Source organism: Carcharodon carcharias, chromosome 9 (assembly GCF_017639515.1).
Source record: "Carcharodon carcharias isolate sCarCar2 chromosome 9, sCarCar2.pri, whole genome shotgun sequence".
Taxonomy (NCBI): Eukaryota; Metazoa; Chordata; class Chondrichthyes; order Lamniformes; family Lamnidae; genus Carcharodon; species Carcharodon carcharias.
Window position 1 is genome coordinate 111,612,192 of NC_054475.1, and position 17,566 is coordinate 111,629,757.

The window sequence follows — 17,566 nt, forward strand, 5'->3', positions numbered from 1 at the left end:
CATGTATGTTCTGAGACACTCCCAGGTGCTGAGGCTCTTCAGTGCTCCAGCCCGAATGGATGGATGGCTGCTGGGTGACAATGGCTATCCCTTGAAAATGTGGCTCATGATGCCTCTCTCAAGAACAGAGGCAGATCAGCCTACAGGAGCCATGCCTCCACAAGGGTGGTGGTAGAGAGAACCATAGGTCTTCTCAAGATGCACTTCCAATGCCTGGACCATTCAAAAGGTGCACTGCAATACCCGCCAGAGCGGGTGTCACTGATAGTGGTTGCATGTTGCGCTCTCTCCAATCTGGCACTGGCAAGGAGGGACACACTGGAGGAAGAGGATCTTGACGTAGCTGCACAGGCAATGAATTCAGCAATGAGCCAAAAGAGGAGCACGGTAAGGAGAACACTGAGGGTGTGGAGCCAGATCTCGGTAATCTCCATGGAGGCAGAGACAGCAGGCGTGCCTTGATCCAACACTTCTTCAGCGAGGCTGAAAAATAAGTGCTACTATCTCATGCCAGGGCTGCCACCACCATCCCAGATGTCTGAAATGACCCTTTCCCGTGTCCCCAAAATACACTCAGTGCCTGTGTAATGAAGTTTTGAGCCACCCACTTCCAACATTATATACTGGCATACCCTGCACCTACAAAAGAAATGAAGCACACTCAGGCTAATAACATACAAGCAAATGTAATGTTGGCATTCACAGATTATGAACGTGACAATATCAGGTGTTGATGGACACACCATTAATGAAAGGAAAAAAATGGCAGAACAAAAGATCACCCATGACCAGTCCCTCTTGTGCTTATGGGGCTTTAAACTTACGTTTACAAGTGCTCTGTCTAGGTGCTCCCCCCTTGCTGGCACCGGCATTGGAAACAGCCTGCTGACTCTGCTGTCCTATGGACCTTGATGACCTTGGCAGTCGTCCTCTGGCTCATGAGCTGGTCCCGTCTGGGAGGGAGCAGCCAGTGTTTTGGCTGGCACCTCCCTAGTTGCCAAAGCCTCATTAGATGCCATGGGGACAGAGGAGCTACTGCCGTCATCCACAGTGCCTGAGAGGAGCCCATACAGACAACAAGCAGCTCATGCACCAATGTGAGGTCGCTGTTAACCTCCCTGCTTGCCATTGACGGATGGATAGGCACCTAGATGAGATACTGGGTGCCTCATCCATCTCACACATGGACACTGACCATCTGAGGTCATTGTCTGTGTGAGGGCTTGCAGGTCCCCTGGTTCTGCTCCTGAAGCTGCCTCTCCATGAGAGTCGCCACTCTCTCAATGGAGGAAGCAGTGTGCTCAGCCATGATGGTCAACACAGTGCTAATGTTCCGCATGGACTCTTCCATAATGGAGACCATGGCATGCATACCCTCATGGATCTCCGCCAGATCCTCCTGCACACTCCGCTGGACATCCAGCATTGGCTGCCTAACAGGCGACTCCAGAGGCTCATCATGAGCCTTCAACTGAACATGGTCTTGGTCTCCAGCAGTCCTCCCCTGGGCACTCTCTGCCTCCGCCTGCACCTCAAGCAATTGTGAAGTGCCTTTACTGCTGTTCATTGATATTTCAGCCTAGGATCTAATGCCCACCAAGGTGCTGGTATCTGTACTAGTGCCTGCTTGAGAGAGTGGGTGTGACGCTGGTGCTTCTAGAGCCTGGTGGTCCTCCTACATCAGGGTAGTTTCTCGGCATCTTGAGACTGGATGCATGGCGGCAGATCTAAGGGAAAACAAGGACATGACATTAGTTTAAGTCATCACACTGTCACTGTGCATGCCAGGCACCCTGGTGAGACAATGGAAATCTGCATCTTGGTGCCATCATCTTTCAATGGCCAATGAAGTTTGAAGGCTCCCATCAATGATGAGACAACACAAGAATGTTTGCATCTGAAACTCTCATCTCTGTGCACTGCACACTTACCTTCATCTGACACCCCAGCCTCTCCGTGGCTGGTTGACCGAGGTGCATGGTGCCTCTCCAGCTCCAAGGCATTCTGCTCATATCTGGAGAGGATGAGGAGATGTGGGGTCCTCCACCGGTCCACAACCTCTCAATGTTATTATGGGATATTTACTCCTGAAAGGATAGAGGAGCATTGATTAGTCCCCTCTCTACCTGCAGCTTGGCCAATTGCTCTGGAGGAAAACCTCGCAGGGCACATCCGCGTCGTGACCCTTGAGCCGCAAGGCACTCAGACCAAGCAGCCAGGGCTCACCCCCTTGGTCAGTTCCGGCTTAATTGACAGTTGGTACTCAGACTCTAGCACCCCTGAGCTCCACGGAGGGGATGGCCAGCCCTTAACATTTCAACACTGTGATCCATGCCAACATGGTACTCATCCTTCCTGAGCGCAGGTCATCAAACCTCTTGTGACACTGGACCCAGGTGTGCCGCACAACTTTGTGGCTGCCGGCAAGTGCTGTCACCTCCTTCCAAGCCCTTTTTGTGAAGGGCAGTGGACTCCTCCTTCCACCCCTTGGGACAAGGGTGTCCCTCCTGGCAGCCACCTCCTACAGGAGGATGGCAAGGCACTCATCTGAATAATGGGGGTGAGCCAAGTGCCTAACTGACCTCATGTTCTACCTTGTGTCTACATCTGCATTTGAAGCCATGTCCTTGCAGCAACTCCAAAGCGGGCAGCCTCCCTGGGGAGGCCTCCACCATTTTTGAACCGAATGCCAGGTCACCATTGGGCCTGGTGGCCGACAGGTCCTCATCCCCGCCCGCCCCTTCTCATACATTCTGTAGCCAGCATTCACACTTGGCAGGCCTTAACTGGCCCATCAACGTGAAATTGCTGTTGAGGACTGATCGCAGGCTGCAGTCCATTTCGCGGCCACTCCCGTTTGCCCTGCCGAGCCTGCCTGATGACCGTAAAATCCTGGCCATTGTGTGAGCAGCTGGCCTCACTAACAAAACGGACTGAGCCCCCAAAACAAGCCAATCACCATTGCAAATTTCCATTAATTCTACCTGCCAATGGGCCTGCAAGGAAGCCCTTAAAATTATGCTTTTTTTTAGGTGCAAGGATACAAATGGGGACATTTTCAAAGCTTTCAAATGTTAAAAATATACATATACTCTACTAGGTAGCTGACTAATGAAGCTAATAAATAGCTCTGGATAGTTTTTGAAGTCATTTTTAGTAATTTAAAATCTGTTACTCACAGGCGGTGGATAGATTCTCGAACTAAAAACAGATACTTCTGTAATAAACCAATTTTTAGCTGCATTAATCAAACTGATCCAGGTTACCCACTCTTATTTATATTGTACAATTTCTTTAATATAAGAAATAAAATTATGTTCTAAAAATGTTGGCTGCACTGGTTCATGAACAATTTTATTTTGTGATTATGTAAATGAGTTTGAATGGAAACTTCAGCCATAGTTTCATTTTGGAATACAAGCACAATTTCGAGTGCCACTTTGCACCCAAATTGACAGTTGCATCCGGAGCAGAAACTCTGTCCCCTTTTTTCATTTTAAATGACCAGCCAATCATGCATCCAAATGTTAATTGGCAATAAACTCCACATGATAGCAGCTGACACATTGTAGCAAATTTTCCACATAAATGTTGAAAAAGGCATCTTCTGCTGTGTGAACATGCCCAAGCGGCAACAGCGATTAGTAACAATGCCTACATAGTTTTACAACCTGGACAACCTGGGCCTTTGGGAATTTTGAACATTGTTTCATGGCATTAACACGATATTTGAAAATTGAAAATCTATAGAAAAAAAGACTTGCCATGTACATAGCACTTTTCGAGGCAGCTGGATATCCTAAAGTGCTTTACAGTCAATGAAGTACTTTTTTGAAGTATAGTCATTGTCGTAATGTAGGGAATGTAGCAGTCAGTTTGCATACTACAAGCTTGAAAATTTTCTTCTGAGTTTTTGAGTCCAAATAATTTATGTAAATAATAAGCAATAGCGCATGGCCAAAGCATCAATTTATGTAACAGCACTTCCCACTATTTGCCAAGCTGAATATCTACCTTTAGCCCCTACTCTCTGTTTTCTGTTTTGTGGTGAGTTTGCTATCTATTCTGTTCTTTGATTCCACACATTCTAATCTTGGTCTTGTGTCTACCATGTGGTGCCTAATATTGTACTTCCAGTTTTGAACTGCTTTTTCTATTACATCTTCGAGTAAGCTCTTTCCTACCTTTCCTACCAACAATTTAAAGCTAATTTTTTTATAGTTTATTGGACTTGTGCTATCTCCCATTCAATGTAAAGAAATTGCCTTAGCTGTCCATCATTTGTCTGAGACTATTCCCATTCCTAATTAATCTTTATATGTGTGTAATAGTGCCTCTCTTATCTTTTCCCCAACTTCCTTTAACATGTGTGAATATAATCCAAACTGGACCAGGAGTTTTAACTTCTCTAAGTTTAATTAGTTTATCAATTCTTCTTTGAGCTCTTCTTCTAATGTCATGCTTGGCAGGTTAGTTTCTTTGGTAACTATAAAGGTCAGGCAATTATTTAATATTTCCACATTTCACCATCATTACCTATGAATTTATCATGTACATCCCTTAGTGGCCCTATACCGATCATGATTTTTCTTTTGTGATTCATTTGCACTACCTTCTTTTTAACCCATGTGCACCTTATGATATAAAAGTCACTGAACTTTCATGAAGTTGTTGGCAGCCTGCTTATTCCAAATGCACAACATATTACAGATTACTGTCTGGTCATGCACATGTGCAATTTCAAGGGAACAGTGATTAAAAATCAGAATATATTTTTAGCAAACCATGACAAATAAAATAAAAGCATCTTAAGAGAAGCTTTATATAAATATTGTATCTAACTATCAGATTCATAATTTATAAAGTGGAATTTGCAGAACATATCAACTCAGAGGATACAACTATAAGGACACAAAAAATGCCTAATAATCTTTTACTTGGGCTATACCTGAGCTGCATGGACAACATTTGTTCAAAAATGATTTTCCAGTGTTTATTTTTTGTCCTGGCCTGCTGGATATTCATTTTGGTTTCTAATATCTTATGAATTGTGATGTTGCACTCTGAATTCAGCTGTGGTCCTGCCGACTAAGAGATTGGATATTCTTTGTGAATCGGTTCAGAGATTACAAAAAAGACTTCTTTTTTTAACTCGTGGGCTATTTATGCCTGTGCTGTCGGTGCGCTGATTCTAAATCATTCCGTAATGGTTGGTTTAATAAAAGCAATCTAAGACTTGCGAAGTGCTCTCAAACTTCATTTTGCCCATTGATTTTGATTGTAATTGGGAGCATATTGAATAGAAACAGCAGCACAGATGACTTCTACACATTACAAGGTACATGTTGTTTATCTACTTAGCTATATTTCTTTAAATCACTGTAATACATAAACTGTGTCATTCCTTCAGTCACAATGCAAAGATTATTTCTTACAAAATTCTACCCATTGAATTGAGTGTCATTTTGAGCCATGCTATCTAATTCTCTTCTAAGTGATGGCTATTTCTGTACAGACTGGAGGCCTATAGATAAAAATAGCTAATACCTACTGACAAACAAATGGCAACCTAAGTCATAATAAATAGCAAATAGTATTACATGCCTATAATATAAACACAAGAGAATTTAATTTACTTTTAGTACACTGGACATGAAAATTAACATCTTGCTAACTTTTTAATGTACTCACAGGGGCAGATATATCTATTCCGTGCATTCTTGAAGCTTATGACTAACAACTGTACAATCACAGCATGCTTAAGATAATGCTAGTGAGCTATTCTTTATCTGTGTCAATGCCATAACTGTGTCAATCCAACCATTATAGGCTTAAATTTCAGTTCTTAAGGAGGGAGAAAGGAAATCGCAAATTGTGGACCAAGGTAAGGTAAAGTGGCTTTAAGGATAGAAAGCACAGCCCACCACAGAGCTGTAGAGCCAACAGGCATGGTGGGCAATTACAGATGTAAGTTTGGTTACTCATAGTTAGCCAGAAGACAGAAGGTGCCTTATTTAAAGGAGAGTGCCAAAGTAACAAGGATCTAGGTTTTACACTATTTAAAGGAGTCATGTGCAATCTCTTAAAATACCAGATGCCTTAACAATATTTTCCAAAGGCCTTTGATGAGGTTTCACATCATGACAAAGCACGTCGAACCAGGTGACAATAGCTGAATGGAGAGCAAATTGGCTAAGAAAAAAAAAGAAAGCAGAAAATAGGGGTAAAGGATAGTTATTCAGTGTCAGCTGTGGCTCAGTTGGTAGCATGCTTGCTTCTGAATCACAAAACACTGGGTTCAAGTTCCACTCTAGGCTAAAAAAAAATCAAAGCTAACACGCCAGTATAGTACTGAAGAAGCACTGCACTGTTGGAGGTGCTGTCTCTTGGATGAGATGTTAAAACAATGCCCCATCTGCCTGCTCAGCTGGATACAAATTGCTTCATGGTATTGTTTTCAAGGAGATCAGGGGAGGAGGTCCTGACCAATCCCTCAATCACAAACAAAACATCACCAAAAAAAACCAGATTATCTGATCATTATTGTTCATGGGTATATGCGGAGCATAAATTGGCTGCTGTGTTTACTGCATTACAACAGCGACTACATCTCAAAAGTACTTCATTGGCTATAAAACACTTTGACTCACCCAGTGTTTGTGAAAAGCACTGTAGAAATGGGAGTCTTTCTTTCAGATTGGAGGTAGGTAGACACAGCGTTCCAGATATGCTGGATGTGCTGTTATTCATAACATGGCATGGTATGGGTAGGAGGCAGTTCTTATCCCTCCCAAATCCTTAGGATGAGTGCATGGAGTCTTGATGTGAGCAAAAGCCCAGCTGGAATACTGTCAGGCTTTATTGTTTTTCATCTGTTTGATTGGTTGTTACAGTTCTCCCATTGATGGTGGTTCAGCCATAGATTCTACAGCAGGGTACAGGGGGATAGCCTGGAGAGGATTAGCTGCCACTGTGGATTAAGGAGTTGTTAAGAATGTTCTTTTTGGCATTGATGGATGGCATTGTCATCCTTAAGAGAGACATCATCCTGTGAGCAAAGGGGATTTTGCCCATTTGACTTTGGTCTATACATGGCCCTGCTGTCTTCAAAAAAGCTTCACATGTCATGATGGCCAGTATATTGTTGGATCTCTCAGGCTTCCTCTTCCTACCACTTTCCTTTATCTTTTGGATTTGTCTTTGGGTTTTAGCCTTCAGCTGTTGGAATTCTGGCTTCATGACTTGTGACCTTGGGTTGTTTTCCAAAGCAATGAAGGCTGCTTGTTTTTGTTCCAAGAGGTCACATATTTCAGCATTGTTTTCATCAAACCAGTCCTGGTGTCAAAGGTGGTCGACCCCAATGGCGTGGACCCAGGACTTTAGTACAGCTGACTTTATTCTTTCCCACTATCCTGAAATTAAGTTGGGTGTGTGAAGATTTTCCAGATCGGTTGTGAGCTGCACTTGGAATTCCTCTCTTTAGCCGGGCTCCTTTAGGGGTGAGACATTGATCTTCTTCCCCTTGCACTTTTGAGTCTTGCGATGTCTTGGTGCTAGGTGGATGTTCATCACCAATTGAACAAGTCGATGATCTGTCCAGCAAGCATCAGCCCTCTGCATGGATCAAATGATACAGACATCACTTAGCGTCACTTATCAGTAAATTTCAAAGTTCTGTGGATTGTGCACCAAAAATTTGGATGTTGAAGAAACTTCCTCACAATCCTGCAGTTGCTTCATGATGACATGACTGCTACTGACTTGAGTGGGAGATCTAAAACAGATGCCTTTAAATCTGGACCTGTGTCAAGCAAGACTGTGTGATAGACCCTTTACGATTTACAATCTACCCGATAGTGGCCATTAACCTCATCAAAGATCAATTGGCCTCTAGTATCAGTAGTAAATGCTGCTTAGATAGAAAACTCTTTAATCTCAGTCACTTCTCTGCTAAAATTAAACTGACCGCCATAGACAAACATGATCTACCATTTGCAGATGACTGCAGTGTTGTTGCCTATTCTGCAAACCACTCTCAATCTCTCCAATTCTGTATACAAGTCCTTGAATGTTGCCAAGACAAAACTCATATATCAACCCAGGCCTGTTCAGCTAAATATTCCACTTCCAATATACATTGAAGGAGACACTCTGGAATATGTTGAGTACTTCCCATACCTCTGCACCCACCCCGCCCAAAAGGCACCACTGATGAGGAGATCCAATGCCAGATCAGCTGTGCCAGCTCAGCCTCCTACAAACTATAGCAGTGAGTGACTGAGAACAAAGAACTCCCCAAGTCAACAAAAGTCCTAGTGTACAGAGCAGTTGTCATTACCACATGCCTGTACCACAGTGAGACCTGGACTCCGTATCAGCGACACATAGAGCGCTAGAGAAATTCCATCAGCAATGCATCCTCTAGATTCAATGGGTGGACCATCCAATAAACACTAGTGTCCTCCTTGAAGTCAGCCCCGTAAGTATTCAGGTAAAACTCCTGCAAAATCAACTACTATGGACTGGACATTGTGTCCAGATAGTAAAAAACAAGCTCCCCCACCAGGTCTTGTTTTCTCAACTCTTAAATGGCTGGCATTCCAGGGAAGGACAATGAAAGTGCTTCAAAGACATTCTGAATCTTTCCTTGAAGCACAACAGCATTGATATTAATGACTGGGAGGAACTTGCTACCAATCGTTCAAAATGGTGACAACTTGTCCATCAAGCTGCATCACACTTTGAATCCAAACGCCTTAAAGATGAGGCAGAGAAGGAAAGAAAAGGAAGTAAATCCTGCACTCCGATCCCACTACCTCGCTTGATGTCTTGATCCACATGCTCAAAGATCCACGTGTCAAGAATTGACCTGTTCAGTCACATGAATACCCATGGCAGAAGCTTGCAATCCTGAGTAAACATCATCCTCGAATCAAAGGACAACCAATGACGATGATGACTATTTTATACAATGACATCATCATGGGTTGGATTTTAATGTCCAGCAAGGGGGGTAGAGGAGGTTGGTTGCGAGCCTGATAAATTGTGAGAAACCCAGAAAAGTAAGGGGACATGGTACTGTTGTGGTAATGTCAGTTGTCATTAGGGGGACATGCTTTCCAATCCCACCATGGCAGCTTAGTGGAATTTAAATTTAATTAGGAAAAATTCAATGATGTCCTTTAGGAAAGGAAATCTGTCATCCTTACCTGGTCTGGCCAACGTGTGACTCCAGACCCTCAGCAATATGGTTGACTCTTAACTGTTCCTGAGGGCAATTAGGTATGGGCAACAAATTCTGGCATTGCTAGTGACGCACAAATCCCAAGAATGAACAAAAAAATTATGAAACACATCTGCCAGTGGCTTTTTTTAACACACCCACTTAATTAACATATAATTTCTAAGATCCCTCTCCCATTATGAACAATGGGCATGATGATGACCTGCATGAGGTGATATGAATTCCACTATTTAATGGGACAATTCAAATGCAAGTTGAAGCAGGGATGGGAAGGAGAGAGAAAGAATTGCTGTCATGGAAGGTAAAAGGTCAAAGGCTGTGGTCTTTTTGCTTTCTCCTCCTACAGATCCAAATTGCACTGTTGCGCAATGTTGTAAAGGACGCAGCACACCTGGTAATCTTGGTTGATGTGTACTCAAGGACACCTCCATGTCTTTCCAGGCAACTGAAGTGCACCTTCAAACTGCTGCTGACACATCTGATGGTTATATGGCATTTGTTTTATCAGTCCTGGACCGTATTCCTCATGTTGTTGAGAGGTATCGTCAACCGCTTTTTAAACTAGTTACTTTGCTTCCAGGTATAAACAGACCAAGAAGGGTGAACTGCTGCAAACATAAAGCACCATGGTAGCTGTCTGGGGATCTTGTGCACACCTACAGAAACATCTTGTGTTGCACATTGATGGAGTAGAACCTCTTGCAGTTGCTGAACACTCCTGGGTGATTTATAGATGCCTTTACTTCCATATTTGGTCAATTGATGATGCCTTGTAAGCCAGTCAGAGCTGCAAACCCAGGTACCCACTCATTCTGACTGGCAGGTGAAGTTGCCATAATTGGTGGCCCGGGGGGTGATGTTGACAGCCACTGGTGAAACATGGCCACCGGGTTCACTTTTCCAACTAGTTTTGGCTGCCAATGTCTGCCACTACTGAGTGTCCTGAGATATTGATGTTCCAAGTCCAGAAAGCTTGTCATCTACTGTAGGCCCTGTTTTTGCAAGTTGTGCCTTCCATCAGCTGCACCACTCTGCTGCTCAGCCTTTGTCCTGTGGAGCTGCATATCTCTGTGCAGCAGGCTGTTGCTGGTGCAGGTACTGTCACTGGTCATCTAAGGTCCAAGATAACACAGGATATGCAGCACAACTGACTGCAGATGAGACCCATAAGCCGTTAATGTGTAGCTGAAACCTCCAAAGTGTTGCCGGAGGTCACCAGTAATGGTTATTGGCTTAGTACACAGAGGAGAAGAGTCAATTCTCTCTTAACTCTAAATGTGCTTTATTCACGTTGTTAGATCATCTACATACAGCTTATATGGCTAGTTAAATATAAACATGCAGTTTACAGCAGGTTATACAGTTTTATACCCAAAGCTAGGATCTAAACACACACCCACTAGGTTTCTCTGACACTCCCTGAGTGGTCACAGAATAAAAAGCTAATACCCGAAAAGGAGAGCTGATGCTGGCCGAGCATTCCGTTCTCTCTCTCTAGCATCTCTACATTGCTGACGTAGGTTCTTCTGCTTCTGTGATGGTTGGTCTCCGGAGTCTCGCTGCCCTACGCCGAAATCCTCTCTGTGTTCTACTGAATTGTATCTCTTCAAGCTGTGCTGTCTCTCTTCCCATTGGTTTAGGCCTGCTTGCCTGATCTGTGGCATCTTCTCCATTGGCTTTGTTCCAAGACTTGCAGGATCACCTAGTTTCTCTGTTTCTAAATAAGGAGCCATCACATTTCCTTTGTCTTCAAGACACTTAGCTACTTTGAAACCGGTTCTAGCCAGTTCAGACCCAATGAATGGAATCAGGTTTCAAAAGTTACTTAGACCAGCAACTGGACTCAGGTTACTTCAGGTCAAAAGTTGCTTTTGCCTGTGTCAGCAGTTCAGCTGCAGCCCCTGGCCAACAAAAGTGTGTAAAGTAACCTCTCAGCACCAGCAGCTGTGAGCACTCCGTACTTATTAATCTAATTCCCAGTCATGACCTCAGCCCCCTCAATTGCCATTGTCTTTTCATCTTTATTTCACTTGCATGTTCAAGAATCCCAGAAAACCCATGGACCCAACATTAAATGACAAAACCCATGTCAATGCCCCTCTACGTGAGTCACATGCTGAAATTAGCAATACCCGCTTCTCCCAAGCGAGATGTGTGCATGAAGCCTAATTGCTGGAGTGAAATGTGCAAGTTGATCGGTGGGAACCCACTTCCCCAAATGCTTCATTCTTCCTGTCTTTAATCTCCCTTCAGCTTTATCAAAACCCACATACTCATTCATGTTAAAATTCCCCCAATTATTGTAATATACACTCCCAGAGTTCTCAGCAAGTTCCCACAAATGGAATTGAGTGCCTATCACAAAAGGAATTTGTGCTGATGATGCTGTGGAAGAATATGGACATCCACCCACAAAAGTCAGTTTAGTGGGCAGAGAAATATCATGTCATTGCTGCTGCAAAGTGGACTTGTATTCCTTGACTGGCAGACACGTAGTTGTTTGGAGGCAGACACAGCCTGTGGCAGCTGTAGTCAAAACCATCAATGGTGAAGATTTTGATCACAATCTAATCACAGATAAAGCAGATGTCATGACAATATAATAATTTTCATAATATTATTGTGATTTATTGTAAAGGTAGGTTAGTGATGGGGTTTGGATTAGTTTCTCCGTGTGGATGTGTGTGTGTAGGATTTATTTGAACTGAAGGCAGCTGGTCTGAAGCTTTTGAGTTATCAAAAGGGAAGCTAGGTTTGAAATGCTAAATATGTAAAAATGGCTGAAGTTTTAGAATGTGAGGTGTGAGGAACATTTGTATTTTTAGATAATTTAGGTTAGTTTGAATTTCAAAGAGATGGTATGGTTACACCTAGCCATAAGAAGTTAAGCCAAACAGTGTTTTTTTCCCCACAAAGGTTACTGATAATATGAGTTCCATGAAAGGTTTATATTATGAGAAAAGCAAAGTTGCAAAGATATATTGGAATAATGGAATCTACATTAAAAAGTGAGAAATGTGTATAAAGGAGATAAAGTTATGTGTAAGGATAAAAGCATTCTAAGATCGAACACAAGTGTGAAATGCCTCCAGCCTCTATGCCTCAAGTTACTGCCTACAGGAAACGAGGGTGAGAAAATTCATTTTGAATATCACTGTCCAGGCTATTGTGTACTTTGCCTAGGTCTGTTGAAATCTACTTTGTTTTACTGGTGTCTTAACAGAGGTCTATTACACAGTAATTGAGAGATAGATTAATTAGGAGATTTAGGAGTTATTATAGTGGTAATTTGTAGACCTATGTATGTGCTTAAAATCTTTCCTTTTATTAATAAATGTTTAATTTAATCTCGAAATAAAGTACAAATTGCAAAATAGTTGTAGCAGCTGTTTCACTTTTCCAGCAGGGATTTGAGCAGCTCAGCATTTACCATCCACTGTAACATAACACAGAGGACAATGTGTCATCCTGGAGAGAAGAAGTGATTGTAGAGGCAGCCTTTTGCATCCTGCACAAACATCTGGTTCCATTTCCTTTTGTCTATATGGTAAATCATTTGCAACAGCTTTGAGATATAAATAAAAGCTATCTTAAACCTGCAAATGTTGAAAATTTGGAATACACAGCAAGTCATTTAGCACCTGGGAAGAGATCAAACTGGTTGCTGTTTTGGATATGAGCTTTGTCATCACTTATTGTCTCCTCACAGTTACTTTTAGTTTGGTTTCACTACCCTTCTTCCCACATGTATTTAAACCAAAAGTCTAGATGACCATTCCAGTGTGCCCTTTGCATCCAATGTAAATTATTGTGATAATCATGTAAGCAATCTGTGTACAAAATTCTATGCAGTACCAGCCCCAGTGTTGTGAAAATTAGCTTTCTTGTAGTGAGGGCTCACCTTTTGCTGGCAGAAGAAGCCCAGAATTTTCACTGTATGCATTTAATATAGGTGTCATGTGCTTCAAAAATATTCAAAAATATTTCTCCACTTCATTTAGGCTGCCTTACCCAACACAGACTCTGTAAGATAAATTGTCAACTCTGGTAAGGCATATGATTTGTTGAACAAACTTTTAAGCTCTTTTAACAATGCCCCAGTAAATGGGGCCCAATAGTTCACATAAAATAGTGAAGAAGAAACCTCAGGATCTGCCCAGTAAGAGGCCGCAATTATACCAGTTACATTGATGTGATACCAATGTTACGTAGTTTTTGGTGACTGACCTATCTGTTGAGCTGCAATTGCTATTCAAGCATCTTATTTACATAGCAATATGCAGGAGCAACATTTAATTAATCCTGTAAAAAGAAGAAGATAATGAAATATTAGTCCAGCTTTCCTTAAGGAATTTAATGCTAATCTAAAAAAAAGCTTATGCCAATTGTACAAGAGATAAACTGGCTATTTGGTGAATTAAATGGTAATAACACAAGGAGTATAGAAATATAAATTATCTCAGAAACATGCTTTACTTGAAAAGAACACAATTGGGATCCCGCCATAGCAACTGCTTAATACAATTTTCTTTCTGTACTTAGTTCCAGTTCTTTTTCAAAGGCTAAGTGATCATGAAGCATTGTGTAATCAATCCTACAGCTAATTAATGCAGAAATTAATATGCATGACATTATAGATTGGCTTAAATAATTATTAAATACAGTGACAAAGGGGATGATTCATTTTAGTTGTGTTATTAAGTGCAAGTGAACAAAGAATCATTTTTAGGTTGGAATTTCCAAATTAATGAACAAAAACTGTGTTACAAAAATTCAGCTTGTCCTAGTTATTTATTTGTAATGTTTACATTGAACACCAACTCACAACAGAAACAGAACCCAGTAGAATGAGATGTTACTGTTTAAACCAACTCTAAATATTGTTGATAAAAGCAAAATACAACGGATACTGGAAATCTGACACAAAAACAAAAATAGCCGGAAAAACTCAGCAGGTCTGACAGCATCTGCGGAGAGGAATACAGTTAATGTTTCGAGTCTGTATGACTCTTCATCAGGTTTCTGTTGAAGAGTCATACGGACTCAAAATGTTAACTGTATTCCTCTCCGCAGATGCTGTCAGGCCTGCTGAGTTTTTCCAGCTATTTTTGTATTTGTCTAAATAATGTTGAGTTGGCGCCATGAAAAATAAAGAAAGTTGAATGTCTTGATTTTTTTGACCTCCCTTTAATACCCCAATCAGGCCAGGAATGGGTCTATACTGGGCCCAAGGACTTTTTTAGCATATCTTCACACACTCATTTTTTTCAATTTGGGCAATAATGGTGAAGTGGTGGATGGATTCATGGATTATCAGCTCATTGGACCATGTCATGAATGCTCCTTTTGTGGCCAACAAGTTCTAAAATGGGATTTGAACCTGGAGCTTTGTCCCAGTGGTAGGTATGCCTCAAAAACTCAGCACAGCACTTACCATCCTGTTTCCTTACCCACAAATTTGCAAAGTTGAAACTTAGCCTCACCACTGGCGTGCCCTGATATCCATCCATGGGTCTTTCTATCCCTTTAAATTTCAGCTGCAACTATTTAAGACCTGCAGAACCCTTTCCTCCCTCCCCAAAACAGGTGACTCTCTATGCAATAAAAGCTTTGATTTTTTATTAAAATGAGCAATAACTACAGCAACAAAGGATAATTACTTTTAGTTGTTACTAATTGCATTACTAAGTTGGAATTTCCAAGTTAATAAACAAAAACCACATAAAAATTCAGCTGTAGTTTGCAATATTCAGTGCAGACGCCTTCTTCATTGAAAACAAATGTGTACTCCCAACTTTTGGTGATCTGAAGCTGCAATGTCAACCATTGGCTTTCCTGCACTGTTGGCTCACCCTAATAGAACAAAAGACACTGGAGACAAGTAACTTGGCTATGGAGAATTAGCTAAGCAATTTTGTTTAAGCTTATTAAATGCATGGCTAATACCTTAACAAGCACGGCATTATTACTGCATTCTGGTTGTTGCTGCAGTTGTAACAAAACTGAACTTAAAGAAAGCATACTGAGATTTTTTTACCTACCTGCCAAAGCGCTAAGATCAAACAAGAATAGGTATTAACTTTCAATTAATACACACTAGGCATACAAAGAGCAAATAAACTTATGCTGAAATGAGATGGCTGTAGAAAAGCATTCAGTAGACCCCTATTTACCAACTCTAGGATGACAGTGCATATTTATTTGATAAGCTCACCAGTAAATAATATGAAAATACCTTATTTTAATGTCATTAATGTTTAATTCCTAACCAATGGAAAGATAATTGAAATTATTCAAATTTCTTTTTCAAACACCAGAAATAAGCATGGGTCACTTGACCTATGTAAATGAATTCTACTTCTAGCAATTTCAGAAAGTTTTAACTAAATCCTAGCTATAATGCAGACCATGTCAGTGAGTGCACAGTGTTAATGCAAAACCAAAAAGATGCTCTTTTTGGATCAAAAGTAAAACCTAGAAATTACTGTTGGTAATAATAACTGGCAAACAAATGACATAATTGAATGATTTTATTCTACTATTGGAACGCAGTCATTTACACTTTTATTTTAAATAGGATTGATACATCTATCAAAATAATGGATAGTGGAATGCCACACCAACATAGCAGGATTCAGTAACTCAAACTGCTAATACTAAGTTCTAGAAGTATAAACTAAACAAGGATGGCTAAAACAAAACTCAGGCTTTTGTAGTCAAACTGATTCCAAAGCTTTAAATGTGTATCATCGGACTGCAAAAATCACTGGATGACTTTAAATGGGTCCATATTAAGGGGAGAGTTCACTGGTGGCTAAAAGTGGGAACGTGTCCACTATTCCACTCCCATTGCTCAAAAAAAAACCTAAAATCTGATTACCAGCCATTTTAGTATAAGACATTCAATCTGTCTTTTCACTTTTCAGCTTCCACTATATTAATTATAAAGCTTTATTAAATTAAAAATGCGCATTCACAAATATTAACAATTGGTCATTTTCAGCCTCTAGTTTCAGAGCTTTGGCAGCAGTTGGTGCATCGGTGAGGGCGGGAGTCCTATGGCTAACACATTTCTGGATGCAATCACCACACAGCTTAAGGGAGTACAGGTAGAAAGGGAATGCGTGGCCATCAGGTAGTGAAGGATGATGGTAGTGCAAGAGTTCCTTAAGGGCACCTTGCTCTCCAACCAGTGTCCAATCCTGAATACTGATGAGAGTGATGGCTTCACTTGGAGGTGCAGCCAAAGCCAAGTCCATGGCACCATGGATGGTTCATCTGCCAGGGTCAAAAACGTCACTGAGCAACTGTAGAGCAGTCTAAGGGGGAGGGGTGAAGAGCCAACGGTGTGGTCCATATTAACACTAACTGTTTAATTGTGTTTACCTGTATGCAGGTGGTGAGCCTTAACTGGGGTTTCAATTGAGTACAAATGATTTGTGTTGGTCCGATTTGAGTGCAATGCCTGACTTGGCGGCTGCGACGAAGGGCGGTGCGTCCTGTAAGGCATCGAAACAGTCGCTGATTAAAGTCACCAAGAAGCCGCCTAAGAAGCGGAGAAAATCTTGCAAGCAGAGCTATTACATTTACGTGTACAGGGTGCTGACCCAGGTCCACCCTTCCAACAGGTTCTCGTCCAAGGCCATGAGTGTTATGAATTCCTTCGTAATCAACATTTTCGAGTGCATCGCCTCCGAGGCGTCGCACCTCATTCACTACAACAAGCGCCGCACCATCTCGGCCCGGGAGATCCAGAGCGCCGTCCGCCTCATGCTGCCAGGGGAATTGGCCAAACTCGCCATCTCCGAAGGCACCAAAGCGGTCACCAAATACACCAACTCCGTTTAGGTTGACAATTCTGAAGATTATAAAAAAATAAATAAATAAAATAAAGAAACACTCATTGCAATTGTGGTGTTGTTGAGGTTGGAGGTACATGTTTTTAATGTTTACTGCTACAAATAAAAGTAAGCCTGAGTAAAGTTTGGCTCTAGTATTATCCTCCATCAACTGACTTCATGGAAAATAACATCAATGACATTGGTAGAAAGAGGGATGAGAGCCTGCAGGTAGATTTTAGGGAGCTAAGAAGGAGACTAGTAAACAAAATATAGTAATCTCTGGATTACTCCCAGCACCATATATCAGTGAAAATAAGAAATAGGAGGAGGGAACAGATGAATGCATGACTGGAGAAATGGGGCTGGAGGGAGGGCTTTAGATTTCTAGGGATTGATTCTGGGAGGGGCGAGGCCTATACAGGCTGAATGTGTTGCACCTCGACACAGCTAGGACCAATGTCCTTGCAGGGTGGTTTTTATT

General features: G+C 41.7%; 1 protein-coding gene across 1 annotated transcript; it reads left to right on the top strand.

The window, feature by feature from the left end:
- Positions 1-16,705: 16,705 nt before the first annotated feature.
- On the top strand, positions 16,706-17,092 carry LOC121282455 (late histone H2B.L4-like). Its single transcript, XM_041196161.1, has one exon. It carries the CDS (start codon positions 16,706-16,708, stop codon positions 17,090-17,092), a length of 387 nt encoding a protein of 128 aa, XP_041052095.1.
- The last annotated feature ends 474 nt before the right edge of the window (positions 17,093-17,566 follow it).